The sequence below is a fragment of the Sarcophilus harrisii genome, chromosome 1 (assembly GCF_902635505.1).
Source record: "Sarcophilus harrisii chromosome 1, mSarHar1.11, whole genome shotgun sequence".
NCBI classification, from domain to species: Eukaryota; Metazoa; Chordata; class Mammalia; order Dasyuromorphia; family Dasyuridae; genus Sarcophilus; species Sarcophilus harrisii.
In genome coordinates, this window is record NC_045426.1 from 202,770,777 (window position 1) to 202,793,895 (window position 23,119).

General features: G+C 31.2%; 1 protein-coding gene across 9 annotated transcripts in view; it reads right to left on the reverse strand.

Moving 5' to 3' along the window:
- Nucleotides 1-23,119, reverse strand: part of FER (FER tyrosine kinase) — a 248,539-nt gene that overhangs the window by 88,439 nt on the left and 136,981 nt on the right. For 8 of the 9 annotated variants that reach the window (XM_031968671.1, XM_031968672.1, XM_031968658.1 and 5 more), the window contains 3 exons: nt 20,258-20,314; nt 11,160-11,275; nt 6,716-6,810 (listed from right to left, as the gene is read on the reverse strand). In XM_031968671.1, coding sequence (XP_031824531.1) covers nt 6,716-6,810; nt 11,160-11,275; nt 20,258-20,314 — 268 coding nt within the window. Of the gene's footprint in view, nt 1-6,715; nt 6,811-11,159; nt 11,276-20,257; nt 20,315-20,971; nt 21,554-23,119 lie in introns of those variants that run through there. The other variant, XM_031968685.1, reaches the window with a different exon arrangement.

Below are 23,119 nucleotides of genomic sequence, written 5' to 3' on the forward strand. Positions count from 1 at the left end.
AGTTGAGATATACAAAATCAGCATAACTCTTAACTTCTTGCTTTGTCACTAGTCATACCTTATCAAACTCCCACCAACTGATACCTACATTTCCACTTATACACTATTAAACGTCTAGAGAAAGTTATAAAATCATTGTGATTAGATACACTACAAATTCATTTTACATAATCTTACCTGGGCCCTTACTATAGCACAGTACTTCTTTATACTCACATAATTAATTTGGTATACAACAGGTATACCAAACCTTTTAATCCCTTCACAAGCTTCAGTTAAGAATCTTATTTCAAATTTCACTGAAAAAATTAAGACCATTCACCAAGAGCTCCCTATTATTCATTCCACAACTCTCATAACTCAGACATCTTCCCTCTTTCATCCTTGTCTCTTTTGATATGGGAATCCTGAGGCTGTTAGATGGCATACTGGACAGAATATGGGCCTAGAATCAGGAGGATCTAATTCAAATTCAGTCTCAGACATTTAACACTTACTAGCTGTGTGATTTTGGGCAAGTCATTTAACCCCAATTGTCTCACCGAAAGAAAAAAATAAAAAAATAAAAAAAATAAAAAGGCGACCCTTCTCCTTGCCAAGCAAAGTCCTCTACATACATCCTTGATCACATCCTGGATCTTATTCTACAGATTTCTGCCTGTATCATCCCCACTCCCTATCTGCCGACTCTTGATGTCTTTGGCTCTTTGTCATATTCAGGATAAAATATAAAATTCTCTCTTGTAGCATTTAAGGTTCTCAGAAACTATCCCTTTACTCTCTCTCCAGTCATTTTCTTTTTTTTACAATTTACTCCCTTCACACAATCACAATCTAGCAAAACTTTATCTATTTTATCATGTTCTTCCAGCTCCTAAATCTGTGCCTTTTCATTGATTGCCCAATGTCTGTCATGCTGACTCATTACCATTCTCACCTTCTAAAAGCTTTTCCTAGTGTATTCTTGCCCCTCTACACACTCCCACACCTCAATCCAGTCTATTAGGGCTTCCTCCAGAAATAATAGGTACTAGATATGGTAAACACCAAATAATATCACAAAAAAAGAGAAATTCATTATTTTTAAATAGAAAGACTTGTTACTTATATGTCAGTAATCATTTTAGCTATAATTGTAACACTGACTTACTGAAGTTAAAAATTAGGATAAAGCTAAAATAAAAAATTAATAAGGAGAAAAAGAAGTAACATGCAATTGAAACAATCGGAGATGGTCTCTTACACTGTTTATATTTTGTATGTATGTAGATTTTGCATGTTGTATCTTCCAAAGAAATGTGAACTCCTTAAGAATAGGATCCTTGTTTATACCTTTCCTTGTAACTCCTGGGACAATGAGTAAATGCAAAATTACCCTCTAGTCCTGTGCATCATTTTTTTTCTTTCTTTGGTGCCTTTGGCAGAATCTTGGGAAAAAGTCAGAGGCTGATAAGAAATCACACTATTTTTTATAACATTTACAAATCTTAATTTAACTGTTAGTATTTAGTGAAAAATCCAGTGACCAACAAATGTAAATCTTTCTAAAAGAACCAAATTCTCCAAATCCTTACTGTTTTAATATTCTCACAATAAATTATTTGTTCTTAACCTTTTTTGTGTGTCACAGATGCTTTTAGCATTCTGTTGAAACTATGGATGTCTTCTACGAAGATAAGAGTTGAGCATGTAAGAAAGACTGTGAATCAAGTAATGAAATGATTGCAGAAGGAAGGAAAATGGGAGTTAATAAATAATGGCCAATAGGATGTAAAAGGGTGTTATCTTTTGATAACTCGAATTGTGGAACTCGAAGAAGGAAAGGTTGTTGACTGATGATGGTAGAAATCTAGAATCAGCAATAGGGGAGCAAAGTGAATTTGGACCACTTCATAGTGACCAGGGAATTGGGGCCAAGGGAGTGAGAAAGGATATAAGTAAAAGTACAAATATAGTGAAAGGGTATAGTCACAGGGAATACCTATATCATCACAGTATCATCAGGAGACAACCAAGTCTTAATAAGAGTCAGAAAAAAAGAATAGTTCAAGATAAAAGCATGCTTATTAGTTATGAAATATGTATTCATGTGAAATGGATGAGTAGAACTGGAATGGGATAATTGGAAAGTAATGTTGAGAGGAATGGAAGGGAGGAAGTGGGAAGCTGAAGATATGAAAAGCGTTCTATACCTCAGTTATCAGGGTTTAGAATCACTGGGAAAGGAGATTATGAGAAGGTAAGAATATGCTAATCACCGAAGAATGAATTCTAGTAGAGTAGAATTTAGTTAACCTTATTCCCAGTATTTATCACCACTGATCTGGTACAATTAACTTATTATTTAAATACATCATGCTACTTCTCTGTGCCTTTTGAAGTTTCTATTCTCCCAAATTACAGTACTGGACTCTCTGTTTTCCCAAATCTTATTCATCTTTTAAGGTCCAATTCAAGCCTCACTTCCTAAAAGTCTCTTATTTTATCACAATCAAACCGTACATTCCTTTTAAGAACTTCTATAGAATTATGGCACTTATAAGGCTTCAATATGCACTTAGCAGCTGATTAAATGTGCTTTCTGAAGATCAAATTGAGCTAAGTAAAACAAATAAATAAACCACTCGATACTGAATTTTTTGATCATAGCTACCCATGATAAAAAGCAAAAACAAAATGGTTGTCAGTTCTTTTAAGGCCCCCTTCTAGTATTAATGGTAGGATATACAGTGGATCATTATATTGAGCAGAGTAATTAATCTTTCAATTGATTCTTTTCTTCAATAAATTTTTATCTTTAGGGCAATTCTGTTTTTTAAGGTGATATTATCTTTAGTACTTCATTTCTTATCCAATTTTTCCTGTACCACTCATCTCTTTTTTAATTCTTCCAGGAATTCTTGCTGGGCCTGGGTCCAATTAGCATTTTTCTTTGAGACTTTGCTGGCTATTTTTCACACTGCTATCTTCTAAGTTGCCTTGATACTATACTAGCTTTTTGTGATCAAATTCATTTTTTGTTGTTTGTTCATTTCTCTAAGTCCATTTCTTCACTTTGAATTTTTAAAAAAGTTTGGCTCTTCTATCTGGGGGTAGGGAGTAACTATGCCAAGCTTCAGATTTTTTGTGTTGCTGTTTTCAGCAAGTTTACAGTACTTCTAAGATAATGTCATCTTGGGACAACTGTAGGCACTGTTCAACTGATCTGTGCTTTGGTCTTTATCGAGAAAGGGCTCCTGTTCCCATGTACCCACAAACAGTAGTGCTCCTCTTAGCCCTGAAATTGGGCCTAGGTTCCCTGTTCCTTTGTGACTGATCATCAGTGCTCTTTTCTCTTCTGGAACTGTGACACAGAACTACTTATGCGCAACTGAGATGTCAATCAGTACCAGCTATACTCAGTCCAACATAATTTTTTTTCTTACCAGTTGTACAAGCCCTTTTCCATCTCTGGGTGGAGAGCTCCCAAAGTTGCTGCTCTCATGGCCACCTCTCCAAAGCCCAAAGCCCACCACTGTTGCTCTTGCTGTATTCCAGCTTCTATATGCAGTGTAATAGACTGTTCCTCTAGACTTCCTAAGTTGTCTGGACTCAACTGGCTTTACTACTCCAAAATCTGATTGAGGCATTATTTTAAAATTCTTTGGAGGAGAATGTTGGGAGAGTTCAGTTGGGTCACAGGGTTGTAAATCAACATCTTGGCCCTTGAAATTCTTGAAGTAAGAATTTCAGAATAAAATACATGAAACCAGTTTAAAGGAGTTGAAATTAAATGGAAATATTGTTCAAAGGCAAAGAAGTTGACAGCACTGGTTGGGAATTCATGAGACATTTAGCCTTCTCATATTGTAGTACTCAACATAAACAGTGTCAAAAAGACCATTATAAAAAATAGCTGTTGCTGTTCACTGACATTTAGAAGGTGACATGGTTAAGAAATCCACAAAGAATTTTGCCAAATTAAATTAAAACAGTATATACTTTAATATATGATGACTTCAATGTAAAAGTGGAAATAGGTAAAGATAGTCAAAAACAATGGAAAAAGTATGTATAAGAAATAAAAAAGGCCCAAGATTTGTAGAATACATCAAAGTTACATGCTTCTACATCATGAATATATTCTTTGAGAAAATAGTTGGTAGGTAGTAGACATGGTAAATGCCAGATATGTCACAAAAAAGAGAAATCCATTATTTTTAACAGAAAAGGAAAGACTTGCTATTGATATGTCAATAATCCTTGAATCAGCTATGTATATAATTATAACACTGGCTTACTAAAGATCAAAATTAGTATAAAGCTAAACGAAAAAATGAGAAAAAGATATAGTATGCAATTAAAACAATTCAATCCTGACCTATTCAAACTAATTAACTAATCAATAATTGTAAATTGAGCGATTATATCAACACCAGTTATAATAAATTTATGATGAAGTTTTACTAATATAAATCAATTGCCTTAGCAAGACTAAAAGGAGGTCTAAAAATTACCTCAATCTGCAAGTGCTCTCAACTCCCTTACCATGTAATTAATCAACTATCATTTATTAAGTACCTACTGTGAGCCAAGTACGGTCCTAAGCAAAAAGCAAATACAAAGAATGAAGCAAGTCCTATTTTAGAAGAATTTATATTCTAACATTTTGCCATAGAACATTGGTTTGTAATATGTTTTTTTCCTATGAAATTTTAGGAAGAAGAATAAAAGAAGATAAAGCAGAGATAAACAATAGGGTAGAAAACAACTTTTTAAAAACTTGATAATGAAATGAAAGGAAGGAGCATGGTGAGCTCCTATACACACATTCCTTCAAACTGATCTAGAAAATGTATCTGACCAAATCCTGATGAAGAGAACCTGAAAAAAAGCACACTGGGTTTTATAGTATCAGGTATACTTAACAATTAAATGCAAAAGCAAAGAATGACTCCAGAATTTTTGTAAGTGATGTCTCAGAGAAAAATTCAGCTTAGCCATAAACTCAGTTAGAGTTACTAGAAGAGATGAAGCAAGAGTTTTAAAAATAATTTTAAAATATTTTTATAAATGAATTAAGAATGCTAAATTGGGGGGGGGGGAAGGGAGAGGGGAGAAATGAGAATTCTGAAAGACAAAATTAACAACCTAGCATAAAAAGATACAAAATCTTGCTCAAGCCATAAACTCCCTAAAAATCAGAATAGATCAAATAGTCTCCATGAGCCAACATGAAATATCAATACAAAGTCACAAAGCTAAAAGAAAGATAGAAAAAATGTAAAATATTCTATTGCAAAAACTAATCAAGAAAACTGAACAAGAAAAAAAAATAAGAATCTTTTAACTATGTGAAGGGACATAGCAGAGAGAGAGAAAGGAAGGGAGGGAGGGAGAGAGAAAGAAACAATAGCAAAGGCAAAAGAAACAATAGCAAAGGCATTCACAGCTTTTTATTGAGGTTTACTTAATCCATAATTTTTCCCAATGAGTTCACAAAATCATTTAGGTCATAAACCATATGTTATTTAAACTATAAAAATGTGTATTGTAACTAGCATAGTACAACAGTATGTTAAGATAATAGTGATAATGAAATAAAAATCCTAGGACTAAAAATTATGCAATAATAATAAAGGGCATATTAAGAAGTTCTATTAAAATGGAAATTATAGTAAAAGTAGGAGGAATGTGTACAACAATTCTCTGACAGTATAAGAATTACACAGGATTACACAGGATATCAATTCTGGAACATAATATTTAATGTAATATAATATCCTCTTACCATTTATGTCTGATTATATATAATACACATGTATTCTGCATGTATGTATATGCATATATATACAGACACATACATATTTCAATATATAGATACATACACATATATTAATACAAATATTCATTTACTGACTTGTACTTTTTTCCAAACACAACCAAAAAAAAATGATGGTGGCAAAAGCATCAGATTGCAAGCTTTTCAAAAGCAGAGACTAAATCTTGCACTTTCTGTGCTTCCTCAGAGGTTGGCCTGATGTATAATATAATAAATGTTTACTGACTGACATAGTTCAATTTCTTTTATATTACAATTACCAGATATAGATATGCAAGTATGTGTACATGAATAATAAGTGTTTCCCTGGCAAATATTAATTGTAAAGTATATATTCTCTATTGTAGATGAAGAAAGTGAAATTCAAGGACTAGCAAAAATGACTAGCCCAAACAATCTGGACTGAGAAGGATCATGTTCTACAGCAGAAATAACCGAAAATATACAACTTTTTAGTCATTATCTTTTATAAAAGACACAAAATGGAAATGAGGGCAATAAAAGATGGAGTTCCTAGCTATACCTTGAAAACCTAAATCTAACTAACCTAAATTGCGCATAAGTATTTTCTTGTATATTCTTTGGTCATAAGACCATAATCAATAAAGCCATTTCTAATGAATGGAGTCACTTAATTCAAAGTAAAACCACAAATGAATAACATATTCCTGAAGTAAACAAAGCAACTGACATTATCTAACACTATAACCTCTGTAAGGTATATGTATTTTTTTAAACAAAAGTATTAAATCTCACTATACCATACAACTAGAGTCAAGGTCATTAAATATTTAATAAGGAAAATTCATGAAAACAATTTACCATAGGGCAAAAAAAAATATTAAAAAATGGACTGAAACATATCTCATAAAGCAGGAAAAAGAAAATATTTACCCGGAATAAGTTCCATGATGATGTAGATAGGTTGTCTTTGTGTGCAAACTCCTATAAGCTTGACAATATTAGGATGGTCATATTGTTTGAGTATTCTGGATAGAAGAATAAATTATATTACTATAATTATATGTTATATAGCTTATACATGTAATATTTTATTATTAAATATTTAAATATATTATTAAATTTATAATTTAAATTAACACACACAAAAACTAATTATTTACTCTATAGGCAAAGGCCTTAACATCAGATAACCTGAATCTGAAACTCTTATTCTGCTGTTTCATAGCTGTAAAACTTTAAACAAATCAATTAACCTTTCTGGGATTCAATTTCCTTATTTGTAAAACAAAGGGATGGGACTATATGACTATGAAGGTCTCATATCTTTATGTTTATATATAAATGCATGCTTATGTTTATAGTTTTATGTTTGAAGATTGATAATCTAAAATACAAATCCTGGTTTCTCCAGGCTGTCTGGTCCTCTTTCCACTGTACTTGGTACCATGATTCATTCTTAATATTTACTCAATTGATATATGGTTGGTTGTCACATTAAAAATAATTAGTTTGAGTTATGCATAAAATCCTATAGAACATATGCTTTCACAAAATCTGACTTTGAATCACATAATTATATACAAGTGAAACTGAAAATTGTGTATTCATCTTGAATTACAAGATAAACATGAATTTAAAATGTAATACTGTTTTTAGAAAGTTTGACACCATAATGTATAAAATAAAATACACGGCATAGTGACTAGAGCTAAATTCAAACTCCAAAAGCCCCAGGTTTAAGTCTAATTTTTAATACATCCTGCCTGTATTACTCTGGGCAAGTTACTTAACCTCTCAGCATTCCAGGAATTTCTCCAAGGCTAGAAATTGTAGGCAGACCTGCATTAGTAGTGTAAGGTTCTCACTAGCTATTTCCTAAAACAATGAAATTATGGGGATTACCATCTACCCCAAATGAATCTCCCCTTATTTCTGCCAAAAGAAAAATGCTGCATTAAGCACAGGGCTTCACTTTGATAAAATTTAATGCTTATAATAATAATAATAAAAAAATCATCACCAAAAAAAAAAAGAACTTAGACAAACACTATGGGAACTGAGATAATCTGAACTGGAAGAAAAGAGTACATTCTTTTCAATTCTGTGAAAAATTAAAAGTAATGATACTAAAATTTGATATTAATAGTTTATCTCAATTTGGAATGAGGAAACATTCACATTGAATAGGAGAAAATTAGCTTAGATAATAGACACTTCCTAATAGAGATCATTATAAACATTGAGATAGGTCACAAATGTCCCTGGTATCTTCAAATGTAGAATACATATCCATACAAATAGAATGAATGAAGCAGGGGTAAAAATAGATAATATTAACTCTGCAAATACTTTCCATTTTTATTATTCCATTGATTCTCTATTATCTTAATTAAAGAGCTCTACTATTTCCAAAAGAGAAAGGACTACAGTATGAATGCAACTATTTAAATTTAGGATCAAAGAAAAAATTTTAAATGTATATATAAATATATGTATAGATAAACACACACATATACATAAATACATATATATATATCTACATATATGTATATACATATTAATACCAAGCAAAGAACTGAAAAATATTTTAAGAATGATAACATATTGTGACTTTTAAGTAGAAAGACAGTATAGGAATAATCATTTCATAACGGTTCTTAATCTTTTTTGTGTCAGAGGCATCTTTACAGGGTGAAGCCTAAAGAACCCTTTCTGAGAATAATTGTTTAAATGAATAAAATAAAATAATATTATAAAGAAAGTCAAGTATATTGATAGTTATCAATATTTTAGAAAACAAGGTCATAGTTAAAAACTACTCTAGAAATTTTTTTTTAAACTTTATAATGTTTGATTTTAATATCAAATCTCAGTTGGTGGGCAACAGTTTTCTAGTAAGAACAGAGATTCCATTAATCAACCAGCATGATATCAACACATAAAATTAAATGATTCTCAAAACACATAAAACATTTGAGTCCATTAAAGGCTAAAAAGTTTATTAAGTTATCAATGTTAAAATAATACACTATCAAATCATAGAGCAGAAAATTAGTTAAATATTTGTACAAATAATTCTGCAGCTAACATTATGACTAGAAAAAAACAAATAGTAAATTAATAACAGGTTGCCAAATTTTCTAATACATAATGATGTTTATCTTTTTACTCCCTTCAGAAAACATAATTTTCTTTACATACTATATTGTAAGCATGTTAAACAAAGTTTCACAATTTTTTTCTATAAACTACTAATCAAATGCATTACTTTTTATATCCCATAGATAACATCATTCATTTTTAGAGAAGCTACTCTTGGCCCCCAAAAGATCAAAGGATTAACTGAAATGAAACAAATTATCAAAATAAAAATGTACCTATAAATATGTTCAAGGAAACATAACTGTGCAAGGAAAAATTTTAAAACTTATAACCCAGGTAGAAATACAATGAAAGGAAAAAAAAAAGTCCCTATCACAGACTAATGGAGGAAAAAATAATAACATAAACAACTAGATGCATGCTATGTATAGAAAAAATAATATGTAATCTCAGAAGAAAAGATTTCTCAGCTGGAGAGACTAAGAAAGGTATCTTCTATAAAGTTACTTGAGTTGAAACTAAATTTGTGGAAGAAGATGGGAGAGCATTCCAAGCACTGGGAAGTATACAGTCAGTGTAAAGGCAGAAAGAAGATGGAGTACCATGTTAAAAAGAACAAAAAGTAGTTCAGTATATCTGAGCCATACAGAGAAGGAAAGAAACTGGAAGAAGATTAGAAAAGTCGAAAGGGGTCACATTATGAAGAGCTTTAAATACAAAACAGAGTATAAACATTTCAGTGTGATAAGAAACATAAATGTATAGTTACCTAGGAAGCATGCATATTTAAAATGTGAAAAGAATGTCTACACTTCTACAGGAATCTTTAAAAGTCTGGCAGGACTGTTAGGAAAAATCGTTCAAATATATAAAAATTCCAGTACATTCCACTGTGAGAACCTTAAGCCTGGATTGTCTTTTTAAAAATCTTCTTAGAAAAAACTTTCAAGGGAACAAAAAAGTCTCAAATTCTCCACTAAGTTGTAAGTGAATAGCTGCATAAATGTGAATATCCCTAGCACTATAAAGACAAATTTACCAGGTTTTCCTATAAGACAAGGACCTCAATTTACATTTAAACTAAGAGATATTGTATGGGTTATTTAAAAAATTAATCCAAAAAGAAACAGATAATACTAATAATAATAGGTCCTAACACTTTGAGATTTACAAAGCATATTACAAATATTTCATTTTATCTGCACAGTAATCCTGGGTATAGGTGTTAATATTAGACTCATTTTACAGATGAGAAAACTGGAGCATACTGGTTAAATGACTGGCTTAGAGACACAAGCAAGTTTTGAGGGAGGATTTGAATTCAGGTCTGTCTTGACTCCAGGTCTACTGTGTGATCTAACTTCCCTGAAATAGAAAGAATCAAATATAATAAAGTCTTGCCATCATATTTTTTGAGAGGGAAAAATGTGTTGCTATTACTTAAACATTTTTTAATTGTACTTAGTGTTGACTGTACCAACAACTAAACAGTTTTAACATTTTACATGATAGGGGAATGTGAAATAGAACATGCAATTTTACTTAAAAGTAGAAAGAAGTTAACATAATTAGCAAGGGGAATTGGGAAGGATAAAATTGAAAGGTTAATGAAAAGGAAGAATTCAAGTAGAAAGAAGAAAGGAACTATGGCTTACTGGAAATGTGAGTTAGGAAAACATGACAAAAGAATTGATGTCTAGTTCTAATGAAATGATACAAATGTAACAAACATTTAAATAAGTGCAAAAACTTATACAGCTCTACATAATGATGTATAAATGAGATTGTAATGGTCTTATTCAATTAAAATAAACTCGCAAAGTCCATATTAGGTGTTATTTAACAGTTGAATTATTTGACTATAATTATCTAATTATTCAGTTAAGTCTGACTCTACATGATCCCATCTGGGGCGTTCCCTGCTGAAAATATTAGAATTGTTTCTTCTCCACTTCATTTTTACAGATGAGGACATGGAGGCAAACAAATTAAATATTTTGTCCAGGGTCACACAGTTATTAAGTGTCTGAGACCAATGAATTTAAACTCAGGGTTTCCTGACAACAGGCTACACTATCTACCACTGCACCACCTAGTTCATCTCTAAACACGTTATTGATTTCTATCAGAAGTAGTACCAGATTTTAGAAAGACATTTATTAGATTCACAAACCATTGAGCAAATCACAATTCAAAGTGCCTTAAATATTACATCAAAATGAATTACTCAATATTCCATCAACAAAATTATGGTTCATTTAACAGAACTCACTTGGCCTCCTGTAAAAATTTTATTTTCAGTTCCTGAGGAAGATCTTCTTTACAAGTTTTTACAGCAACAGGAGTTTTATCCTTTAATGTTCCCTTATACACTTCACCAAAATTACCCTGAAAATGAAAATGTATTTACTATTAAAAATAAGCTTTTGATAATTCAAGAACATAATTTGCATTATTATCATGATTTAAAGTTAGATTTAGTCAGATATTTGGGTGAAAAAAAATTTGGAATAGTTTCCATTCTTCACCCACCTAGTTTTATACCAATATCTTACAAAACAAAAGTGAAAAAAGAATTGGGGAAGAAAAGTGAGAGAGATTTAGAGGAAAAGGAGGAAACTAAAAAAGCTTTGTCCAAGAAGTTAAAATTTCACTTTCTCTCAAACCTCAAACTCTAATAGCTTTATTTGAAAAAACATTCTTTAAATACTAATTCAAATTAGTTTTAGTTGAATATTCTATTGGTTTCAAAGTGTTGAAGTAAATAGATGATTAAAACAGCGAGTTATTTTGGAAAAGTCAGAATTTACCACCCATTCAATAGGATGATTGTTGCTGTTGTGAATATTTAAGATAAGATTTTTGCTGTCCCTATCAGAACTTTAAGAACTTTTCCAAAATTTATCACTGACTTCACATCATTACACAAATATTGAAAAAAATCAAGATTTTTAAGTAAAACATTGAAGTATTAGAGACCTAAGTCAATTTTTCTAAAATGTGTGGGAAAAGTATCTCACTTAGGAGTTGCTATTTTTCCCCTAAATTTCACATATATGCATAGGTGTGTATATTACAAACACACATACATACATATAATATACACACATACATTCACCCATAAAATGAAGAAAAAAAAATTAAACATAATTTACGGATGTCATAAAACAAGGATAAATTTTAAGAAGTTGTACTCCAAGGCTCTAAAATAGATCTTCTATTCTTCTTTATCTAAATATATAACCTAAGAGCTATAAACTTAATTTTTTCTCTTTACTTGTTTTATTACATCTTAAGTTCTAAACGATTTCCCTAATCCACCTCAGCTCATACTAGAAAAAGCCATCATTTGATGCAGTTTTATAAATGTATGTAAAACCATACAATGCATACTTTAGCAGTTCTTTCTCTGGAGGTATATAGTATTTTCTTTCATAGGCCCTTCATATTTAATTTGAGTATTTATAGTACTCAAAAATAACTTGGTTATTCACAATTCTATGAATACTATTGCTATTACTATACAAAATGTTCTCTTGGTTCTGCTTACTTCACTTTTCACCATTTCATGCAAGTTTTTTTTTTCATGTTCTTCTAAAAGCAGCCAGCTCATCATTTCTTATTGTTTAGTAGCATTCCATAACAATCATATTAACAATTTGTTACCAATTTCGGAATTAATGAGCAATATCTCAATTTCTAGTTCTTTGATACCCAAAAGAGAACTGCCATAAATATTTTGAACATATAAGCTCTTTTTTTCTAACCCCAATCACCTTGGGAAACAGACCTAATAGTGGTATTGCTGGATCAAAGGTCGCAGTTTTATAACTTTTTTGGGCATAATTTCAGATTGTACTCCAAAATGGCAGAATCATTTCAGTTATACCAATATAAACTTAATTTTTAACTGGTTTTCTTTACAACAAATTTTATTATATGAATTTTTAAAAACTATCAAGAAGGGACTCATAGGCTTCATGAAACTGCCAAAGGTGTCCCATGGCATTGAAAAAGTTTATCAAGGTCATCTAGAACACTACAAAATTTATTGTAACCAACTTTTAATTACTTAGGAATTATCAATAGTTTTTTGGAGTAAGAGTTTACTTTCAATCCATTTTGACAACTTTAATAAGTACTTATTTTGTAAATAGAATGCTTCTAGGAACAGGGATTAAAAAGATCCAATTTTCAAAGGGGTTTGATTACGAATTTTTTTGTTATATAAGGCAATTTTGATTTGGGTCATATGGAAGTAAAGAAATGGGAATGATATAAAATGAGGAATTTATTCTAGTTATTGGAATAGTGTGAATAAAGATATAGAGATGGAATAATAGTAAATAAAGGTATAGGATAAGAGTAGTCTAATTATCTAGGAACTTAGGAAACTAGATAAAAGTTGCAGCTAGAGAAGAGGCTGAAACTAATGAAATCAATGATTTCAAAGTTTTAATTTTAGTTGTTATTCTTGACTTTCATTCCCTTTAAAAATACATACATACATATGTTACATATATATGTAAATGTTATCTATAAAATATCTGCATATCCATAATATACTAAATTCTAAAATAAAGACACTAAAATAAGAATGATTATGGAGTCAGGGGACTTGAGTTCAAACCCCATTTCTGATGCTGCCTGTGTGGTTACATACCACCAGTCAGTCAATCTTTCTGGGTCCTGATTATTTTTTATCTTTAAAGGATGGTCTATAAAAGAGTTCCTGTCTAGCCTTAGATCAATGATATTATTATATGATCCATTTGCTACAAGGATATTAAGAAATCTCAAATAAGAGATGCATTTATTTATCATCTTGGAGCTGATGATTCTCAGATTTATTTATCTAATCCTAAACTTCCTACTGACTTTCAATCTCACATCTTTAACTGCCTGTGTCCTGAACTAAATATGCAGAAATCTTTAACTTAATGTGTCTAAAACTGCCCCACCACCACCTTCATTTCTTCTATTCCTAAATTTCCTACTACTATTGAAGACACCTAGTAACTGAGGCTTAGGTGTCATCTTCAACCCCACACTTTCCTATCTCTCATATCCAATATTATGGCCAAAACTGTCAATTCCACCTTTCTAACATTCTTTTGGTGACTGCCCTGAGGTAAGCCCTCATCACCACAAGCCAGGATTATTTTAATGACCTGCTTGCCACCTTTTGAGTCCATCCTACATTTAGCTGCCAAAATGATCTTCTTGAAGCTAATGTCTAATCACATCCCACAGCTTATAATTATACTATTTGATGAGCTCCAGTGGCTTCCCATGATCAAATGTAAAAAATCTTCTGTTTGGCTTTTAAATACTTTCATAACCTACCCCGTTTCTTACCTTTCAAGTCTCCTTACATATTTCCTACTTCCCATTTATACTTTGTTACAATCACACTGATCTCTTTACTATTCTTCACACAAGGTATTTCATCTATCGACTCTAGGAAATTTCACCAGTTTTCTCTTATGTCTGGAGACTTATTTCTCTCTCCTTATTATCTCTGTCTCTTATTCTTTCTGGTAATTTCCATCTTCTAAAAGGATCCTTTTCCAAACCTTAATATTGTTAGCACCTTTTTTCTCATAATTATTTCCATTTATCTTGTATGTGTCTTGTTTGTACGACACAGTTATTTGCATACTGTCTCTCCAATTAGAGAAGCTGTAAGCTTACTACTTGTAAGCTCACTGAGAGTAGCCACTGTTTGCCATTCTTTGCTTGGCACAATGCCTGGCATATAATAGTTAATAAATACTTGTTGATTAACTGACAATATCTATGATTCTGAAAGCTCTATAAGAAAGGTAAATTCCAGGAAGAGGTAGAAATCGTGAACAGAGGTAGGGAGATTAAAAAAAAGACAAAATGTATTTCATGAATGGGAAGCAGCACAGATAAGAACTAGAGATATGTGACAGAAATGCAGGAGATAAAGTTAAAAAGTTCATTTGAAGTCTAAAATATGCTTTACAAAAATGTAAAGGTAGATTTTCTAAATAATTGATGGTTTCTGAGCTGAGGAATAGCATAACTAGTGATTTGGGTAGCACTGGATTCTAATAAGAGAATTTTATAATAACCATGTTACAATAATTCCAAGAAAGATCCTGTTCACTTGATAATTCCATTTTTTATTCACTGACAATCATTATGAAATGGTTCATTTTCTTCTATTTGAAGATATGGAATGATTTTCAACTGTCATATAGGTTTTTGGAGGACAGTCTTTCAAAGAAGATTAATTAAACTTGCTGAAATTGGCACATTCTACTTCTGGTACTATTAAGTTTTTGAAAATTTTTTTTAATGAATTCAATTTTAATTTTACTCCCAAACTGCATTTTAAAAAATAAGATGACTAAATATAATAATTATTAGAGGAATGTTCTTTAATTGAAAAATTTCCCTATTACTGAATATTTCAGCTTGTCACACACTCTCTCCTTGTTTGACAGCTGTTTTATATGTATTATAATAATTAATTTTTTATTTTCCATTCCTTTATCATTCTAAATTTTCCACAGTATCTTATGATTCAAGTACTTGAAGACAATGAATGTATGCTTCCATGAAAAATGATTAAGGAATAGAAAGCAAACATCTATCATTATTCTTTAGTTTGGAGTTCTTCCCCAAATTTTTCAACATCAATAACACAAAGTTATTTGTATGTACAATGGAAATTTTGTGTCTTAATTTTATGAATTTATTAAATAGCTTATATCTTGAAAAAATATTTTGACCACACTTTTAGCAGTAATTTAACAAGCCCTTCCTTGGTCCCTATGATAAGCCAAGTACCATAAATAATTTCATAAAAGTTATATTTCCTGAATAGCTAATTTATCACATATTATTAATATCTACCTTACATATTATACCTTAACTACAAGACATTAATAATTTATAGATGAGATTGTTTGCCTTTCAAAATTTTTACTGTAAAATTTTTTGAAATTTTACACTGTCTTGAATTTCATATCATGAAAATAAAATCAATCAAATCTTTTTATAGAAACACATCTAATGAAATAAATCAATATTTTAAATAAATTAACATTTAAGCATTATAACTGAAGTATAAACAAAGGAATATTTAATTTGCATTCATTTTCTTCCATTCTCACTAGTTTTTCTTCCATTTCTTACTGAGCAATAACATATGCATTGGAACTTCCTTATAAAGTTAGTGTTGGGGAAAAGGAATAGTCCAATCATATAATTTTTCTGTAATATACAGTTTCTATATTTTTATATAGCTTGACTACTGTGTTAAAAAATGCATTGCTGCATATATATGTCTATTCATAATATTTTTGTTAAAGGGTCCAGATGTGATTTTATTGATATGGGAAAATCCCATTCATGAACTTCATTCTAGGAGAGCTCCCACTGTTCTGCAACTTACAGTCTTAGTTGACAATTAGTGCCATAAAGGCAGTATGTATTAGACACAGGACTTGAATTTAGATCTTTCTAATTTGACACTGGCCCCCTTAACACAAAACTGTTTCTTATCTTGAGATGATTTATATTTAAAACCTTTATCCAATCTGATGATATAATTTGATACAATATAGAATTTTAAAAATTAAAGTGTTTAATGCATTGTTGATGGAATTGTGAAATGATACATCTACTCTGGAGACCAATTTGCCTGGTTATCAAACTGTGTATATGACCTTTGATCCAGCAATGTGCCCAAAGAGATTATAGAAGAGGGAAAAACACCCACATTTGCAAAAATGTTTGTAGCAGCCCCTGTTTGTAGTAGCAAGGAACTGGAAAGTCAGTTGGAAAATAGCTGAATAAATTATGGCAAATTAAGTAATAAAAAATTATTGTTCCATAAGAAACAATCAACAAGATGTTTTTAGAAAACCTTGAAAAGACTTATGAACTGATGCTTAGTAAAGTGAGTAGAACATCAACAAATATATGATGATCAACTGTGACAGTCTTGGCTCTTCTCAACAATGCGGTATTTCAAAGTGATTCCAATAGACCTGGGATGGAAAATACCATCTGCACCCAGAGAGAGAACTATGGAGAATGAATATAGATCAAAGTACAGTATTTTTATCTATTTTTCCTCTATTGTTGTTGTTGTTTTTTCTTTCTCATGTTCTTGGGTTTTTTTCCCTCCATTTTGGTGTGAATTTTTTTTTTTTTTTTTTTTTTGCTTAACACAACAAATATGAAATATGTTTAAAAGAAATGCACATATTTAACCTATATCAGATTACTTGAGGAGGAGAAAAGAAAATCTGGAAAATAAAATATTGCTAATATGAATGTTGAAAATATCTTTACATGTAATTGGAAAAATAAAACAGTATTGAAAAATTTTTTTAAAAATTAAAATTAAAAATGTTAATATTTTGTTGGAATCTTTACAAACTGTTAAGCCATTGGAGTTGATTTGATCTTAGAAGATATTTTGGCCAGAACTTGAAACAAATTACTAAGTACAACTGATGGAAACAATGCTTGTGTTCATACCTTTAGAGAGCTCATAAGTATCTAAGTACTGAATGGAGTTCACATGTTTGGGAGAATTCAAGGCTGGCTTAGTCTGAATTCACACCTCCCTTGAAGTTCTTAGGACCAGAGAGCACTCTGGAAGATAACGCAGAATCCCTCTCCCTCCAGAAGGTGGAGTTAACCTTTGGGAGATCACATATATAGGGAGCTTTTGAAGCTTGAGCTTAGTTGTTCTTGTGGGACTGACTTGAGTTAGTTACTTGAGGGAGTTTTCTAACATCGACTGGGGTCAGAGATGGAGACTCTGGAAGAAAGCCTACAAGCCCTATCTTCGAGGCAAGAGAGATTCATCGTATCTTCTACTTTGATGCTGGCTGGAGGCTGAAGAAAGCAGAGGCAGTAGCCAAGGACAAAGCTGCAAGATCTCTTTTGAGCCAGGCAGAGAGATAAGCCTCAACTAACTGGGATAATTTGGTAGGAGAAATAAACGTTTGCATTTTTATCAGCTGGCTGCGATTTTGGAGTAATTATTTATTTCAACTGAGAGTAAGGCTGCCTCCAGAAAACCTTCACAATATTTAATTCATAAAACTATTTCTGGTATATAACCCAGAAAGAGAAAGAAAGAATAAAGAATACAATTTGTTTAATATACCCTACTTCTATATAAGATCTTTCATTACTTCACTTCTACTGTGGCACTATTTTAAAGATACACATTTGTATTTGTAATATATCTTTTTCTTGTGTTTCTTTGAAAAAATTATGTAAATTATCTTTTAAGCTATTATGAAACTTTAAATTATTACTCACTTTCAATACAGTTGTTTTAATAGGCAAATATACCAAAAGTGAACTATATGTATGCATTCATATATACATATACATCACCAGATATGTTATTATGCTTTCGTTCATTTGTTTCAAATACACCTTTTTTTTTTAATAATAACTTTTTATTGACAGAACCCATGTCTGGGTAATTTTTTACAACATTATCCCTTGCACTCACTTCTGGTCCAATTTTTCCCCTCTCTTCCTCCACCGCTTCCCCTAAATGGCAAGCAGTCCTATATATGTTGAATATGTCGCAGTATATCCTAGATACAATGCAGAACCAAACAGTTCTCTTATTGCACAGCAAGAACTGGATTCAGAAGGTAAAAATAAAAACTGGGAAGAAAAACAAAAATGCAAACTGTTTACATTCATTTCCCAGTGTTCTTTCTTTGGGTGTAGCTGCCTCTGTCCATCATTGATCAATTGAAAATGAATTAGGTCTCTTTGTCAAAGAAATTCACTTCCATCAGAATACATCCTCATACAGTATCGTTGTTGAGGTATATAATGATCTCCTGGTTCTGCTCATTTCACTTAGCATCAGTTCATGTAAGTCTCTCCAAGCCTCTCTATATTCATCTTGCTGGTCATTTCTTACAGAACAATAATATTCCATAACATTCATATACCACAATTTACCCAACCATTCTCCAATTGATGGGCATCCATTCATTTTCCAGTTTCTGGCCACTACAAACAGGGCTGCCACAAACATTTTAGCACGTTCAGGGCCCTTTCCCTTCTTTAGTATCTCTTTGGGGTATAAGCCCAGTAGTAGCACTGCTGGGTCAAAAGGTATGCACAGTTTGATAACTTTTTGGCATAATTCCAGATTGCTCTCCAGAATGGTTGGATTTGTTAATAACTCCACCAACAATGCATCAGTGTTCCCAGTTTTCCCACATCCCCTCCAACATTCATCATTATTTTTTCCTGCCATCTTAGCCAATCTGACAGGTGTATAGTGGTATCTCAGAGTTGTCTTAATTTGCATTTCTCTGATTAATAGTGATTTGGAACACTCTTTCATATGAGTGGTAATAGTTTCAATTTCATCATCTGAAAATTGCGTGTTCATATCCTTTGACCATTTATCAATTAGAGAATGGCTTAGTTTCTTATAATTCTCTATATATTTTGGAAATGAGGCCTTTATCAGAACCTTTAACTGTGAAGATGTTTTCCCAGTTTGTTGCTTCCCTTCTAATCTTGTTTGCATTAGTTTTGTTTGTACAAAAGCTTTTTAATTTGATGTAATCAAAATTTTCTCTTTTGTGATCAATAATGGTCTCTAGTTCATCTTTGGTCACAAATTTCTTCTTCCTCCACAGGTCTGAGAGATAAACTATCCTATGTTCCTCTAATTTATTTATAATCTCGTTCTTTATGCCTAAATCATGGACCCATTTTGATCTAATCTTGGTATGCGGTGTTAAGTGTGGGTCCATGCCTAATTTCTGCCATACTAATTACCAGTTAGCCCAGCAGTTTTTGTCAAATAATGAATTCTTATCCCAAAAGTTAGGATCTTTGGCTTTGTCAAACACTAGATTGCTAGAGTTGACTATTCTGTCTTGTGAACTAAACCTGTTCCACTGATCACCTAATCTGTTTCTTAGCGAATACCAATTGGTTTTGGTGACTGCTGCTTTATAATATAGTTTTAGATCAGGTAAAGCTAGGCTACCTTCATTTGATTTTTTTTTTCATTAATTCCCTTGAGATTCTCGACCTTTTATTATTCCATATGAATTTTGTTGTTATTTTTTCTAGATCATTAAAATATTTTCTTGGAAGTCTGATTGGCATAGCACTAAATAAATAGATTAGTTTAGGAAGTATTGTCATTATTATATTCGCTCGGTCTATCCAAGAGCACTTAAAATCAAATACACCTTAATGAATTTTAGGACATAAGAAAAAAAATCAGTTTTGAAGAAAAAAAAGAAATCTTAAGACTTTACTACCAATATAAAATACAAATTTGAATTGAATTTTTTAAAGTTAACACATTTAATTATTTACCTTGCCTAGTAGTTCTCCCAATGTGACATCTTCATGACTAAGAACCCATTTCTTATCCTATATAAAATAAAATAAAACAAAATACTTGTTTAACCCACTGAAGAATATATTTCCTAGAATAGAAGGCGTATTTGAGTCAGGGGGAAAAAAAATCTAAGAAGGTATAACCTTTGGAGAATAAAATAGATTTAAGAAACACTGTTGCTCAATAGGATATTAAACTCTACCTTATGGTAAATTTTGATCACTTGACTAAACAACGTGCTAAATAGCTTTAGCATAATAAATGGCATACATCCTAGCAAGCATAGGTCATAGTAAAGAGGCAGTGAGGTCAAAATGTAGCATGCAAAAGGGAAAGCAATATGAAATTTGTCTGAAAATACAACTGGAACTAGATTATAAAATGAGACTGGGGGGGTTAATTTGAGGTTCAGAGTTCTGACCTGCAATAGGCTAAGCAGATTGGTGTCTACCACCAGCATCAATATGGTAAGCCCCCAGGAGTAGAGGGAGGGATGGGCATCAGGTTTGAGAGCAGAACAGTATCAGGCTGCAAACAGCAGATCAAAACTGTGAAGTCTTTTAAAAAATAGAGCAATAAAAATAATCCCAGGGAAGATATTTTATATATATATATATATATATATATATATATATATATATATATATATATATATATATATATATAGTAGAGGTTAAGAAAAGAGGGAAAGGAAGGCCAGTAAAAATGATCTCAGTTTTATAAATATGTTGAATTTGAAGTAACAGCAGGAGATCCAAATAGACTTTGTTCAATATATGGCTGAGCAGGTACACAAGCTCAGAAGTTGAGAAAAGGTCAAAGATGGTAATATAATGTCAGTAGACAATAGGTATGACCAATGAAATTATTAAATGGATGATATTCTTGAAGGAATCTGTAAAACCAAAGAATATCAAGAGGTCTGAGAAATGAACTTAGGAAGCACTCACTTTACAAGTTTTGTGAAAAAAAAGAAACAATAAAAGAAGCATAGAGAAAAACAGAAAAGGGTAATACAATTAAATCAAAGAAGACTAATAAGAAAAAAGCTTTGGATTTGGAAATCAGAAGATTTGGGGAAATACAACCCAGGTAAGAAGAACCACCTTATGTTTCCTTTCTATAATACTCCAAATTCAACTTCAACTCAAAGGAACCTACCTAAAACTTTTGGAGCAGTTATACTTTAAAGAATCTTTCTAGTGATGGTATTGCTACATTCAAAGGTGTCCATTATACTACATTTCCTTCCGACCAACTTCCTTTTCTTTCTATCATCCAAAAATAAAAAGTTGGGTTTTAAAAAAATTTTTTTTAATTAATACTTAAGGGAAGTAAAAAGATGAAATAAAAACAAATTTATAGAGTTCAGAATAATTAAGTTATAAAACAAAGGAATTGTATCAATCTGATTATTATCTGACAAAAATCTAATTAAAGAGGATTAAGAAGAGAACAAATGGAAGGACAAAGGACAAAAACCCATTACAATGGGTCCATGACAATAGGGACCTAAGACAGGAGGCAAAAGAAGCAACAATGTCAAATTAAATAAACTGTACAAATCCTTTGTACATCTGAAACACATTGAAAATTAATTTTGATTTAATAGGACATGATTTGATATTTTAGATACATATATATATTACATAATTTTAAAATTATTTCTATATAATGTTATCCAAGAAAAATGGATTATAGTTAATATTGGCATTATTTTAGCTATAAGTATGTAATAATTCTCAATTTAGAGCATACTTGTTGTTTATCACTTTTAATTATCTAAAAATACTGAGTTGTGATTTCCACGTTAAGCCTTTTGTTTTTTGTTTTTTGGTTGTTGTTTTGTGAGGCAATTGGGGTTATGTAACTTGCCCATAGTTACACAGTAGTAAGTGTTAAAGGTCTGAGGTTGGATTTGACTTCAGGTCCTCCTGACTCCAGAATCAATATTCTATTCACTGCACCATATGAGTTTGATCTTAGGAAAAGTACATATTTTGATATCTTTTTTCTTTTTTGCAAACATACCTAATATTTTCTTCAATTACATTTAAAATATTTTTTATCTTAACCATTATATCATAATGGAGTTCACTAAAATGTTTATCAATCCTAATATTTTAAATTTTTTTATTTTATACATTCAAAATAAAAAAATTAGTTGGAAAATATGATAGCATTGGGCAGCTAGGTGACACAATGGAAAGAACACTGGAGCTGGAATCAGACCTGAGTTCAAATCTGTCCTCAGACTTGACACTAGCTCTGTGAACTTCTGTAAATCACTTAATCCTGATTGCCTCAAGAAAAAAAAAAAGGAAAAGAATATTTAGTATTATTAACTATATAGAAAAGGCATACAATAATTAGGATGTAAATGACCATGAAGCAGAAATGTGGCTCAATTGGCTATAACTTTTTAGTGTAGAAATGGAGCAAGTACTAGTTTCTACATTATTTAATTTGTTTATACACATTGTTATATTTATACAGCGTCCCAAAAGTCTTAGTGCAATTTTAAGTTAATAAGACTTAAATGATATCAAAATACATTTCATAGGGGAAAAATTGGTAGATAAGATGAAAAAAATATCCTTCTATATAGGGGTCCCTAAAGTATTCATGTGGTTTTAATCTGTGATGGCTTTAAGCTATGAAGGCTTTAAAATTGCATTAAGACTTTTAGGACACTCTCTATAGCAAGTGTTCTTCCACTGATCAACCTTTTCCCCCCTATCAAATGTCTAACTAAAATTAATTTAAGAAAAAAATAATTTAAAGAACCAAATCATTATAATTTTGACTTAACTATGATTCAGTGAACAAAAGGGACT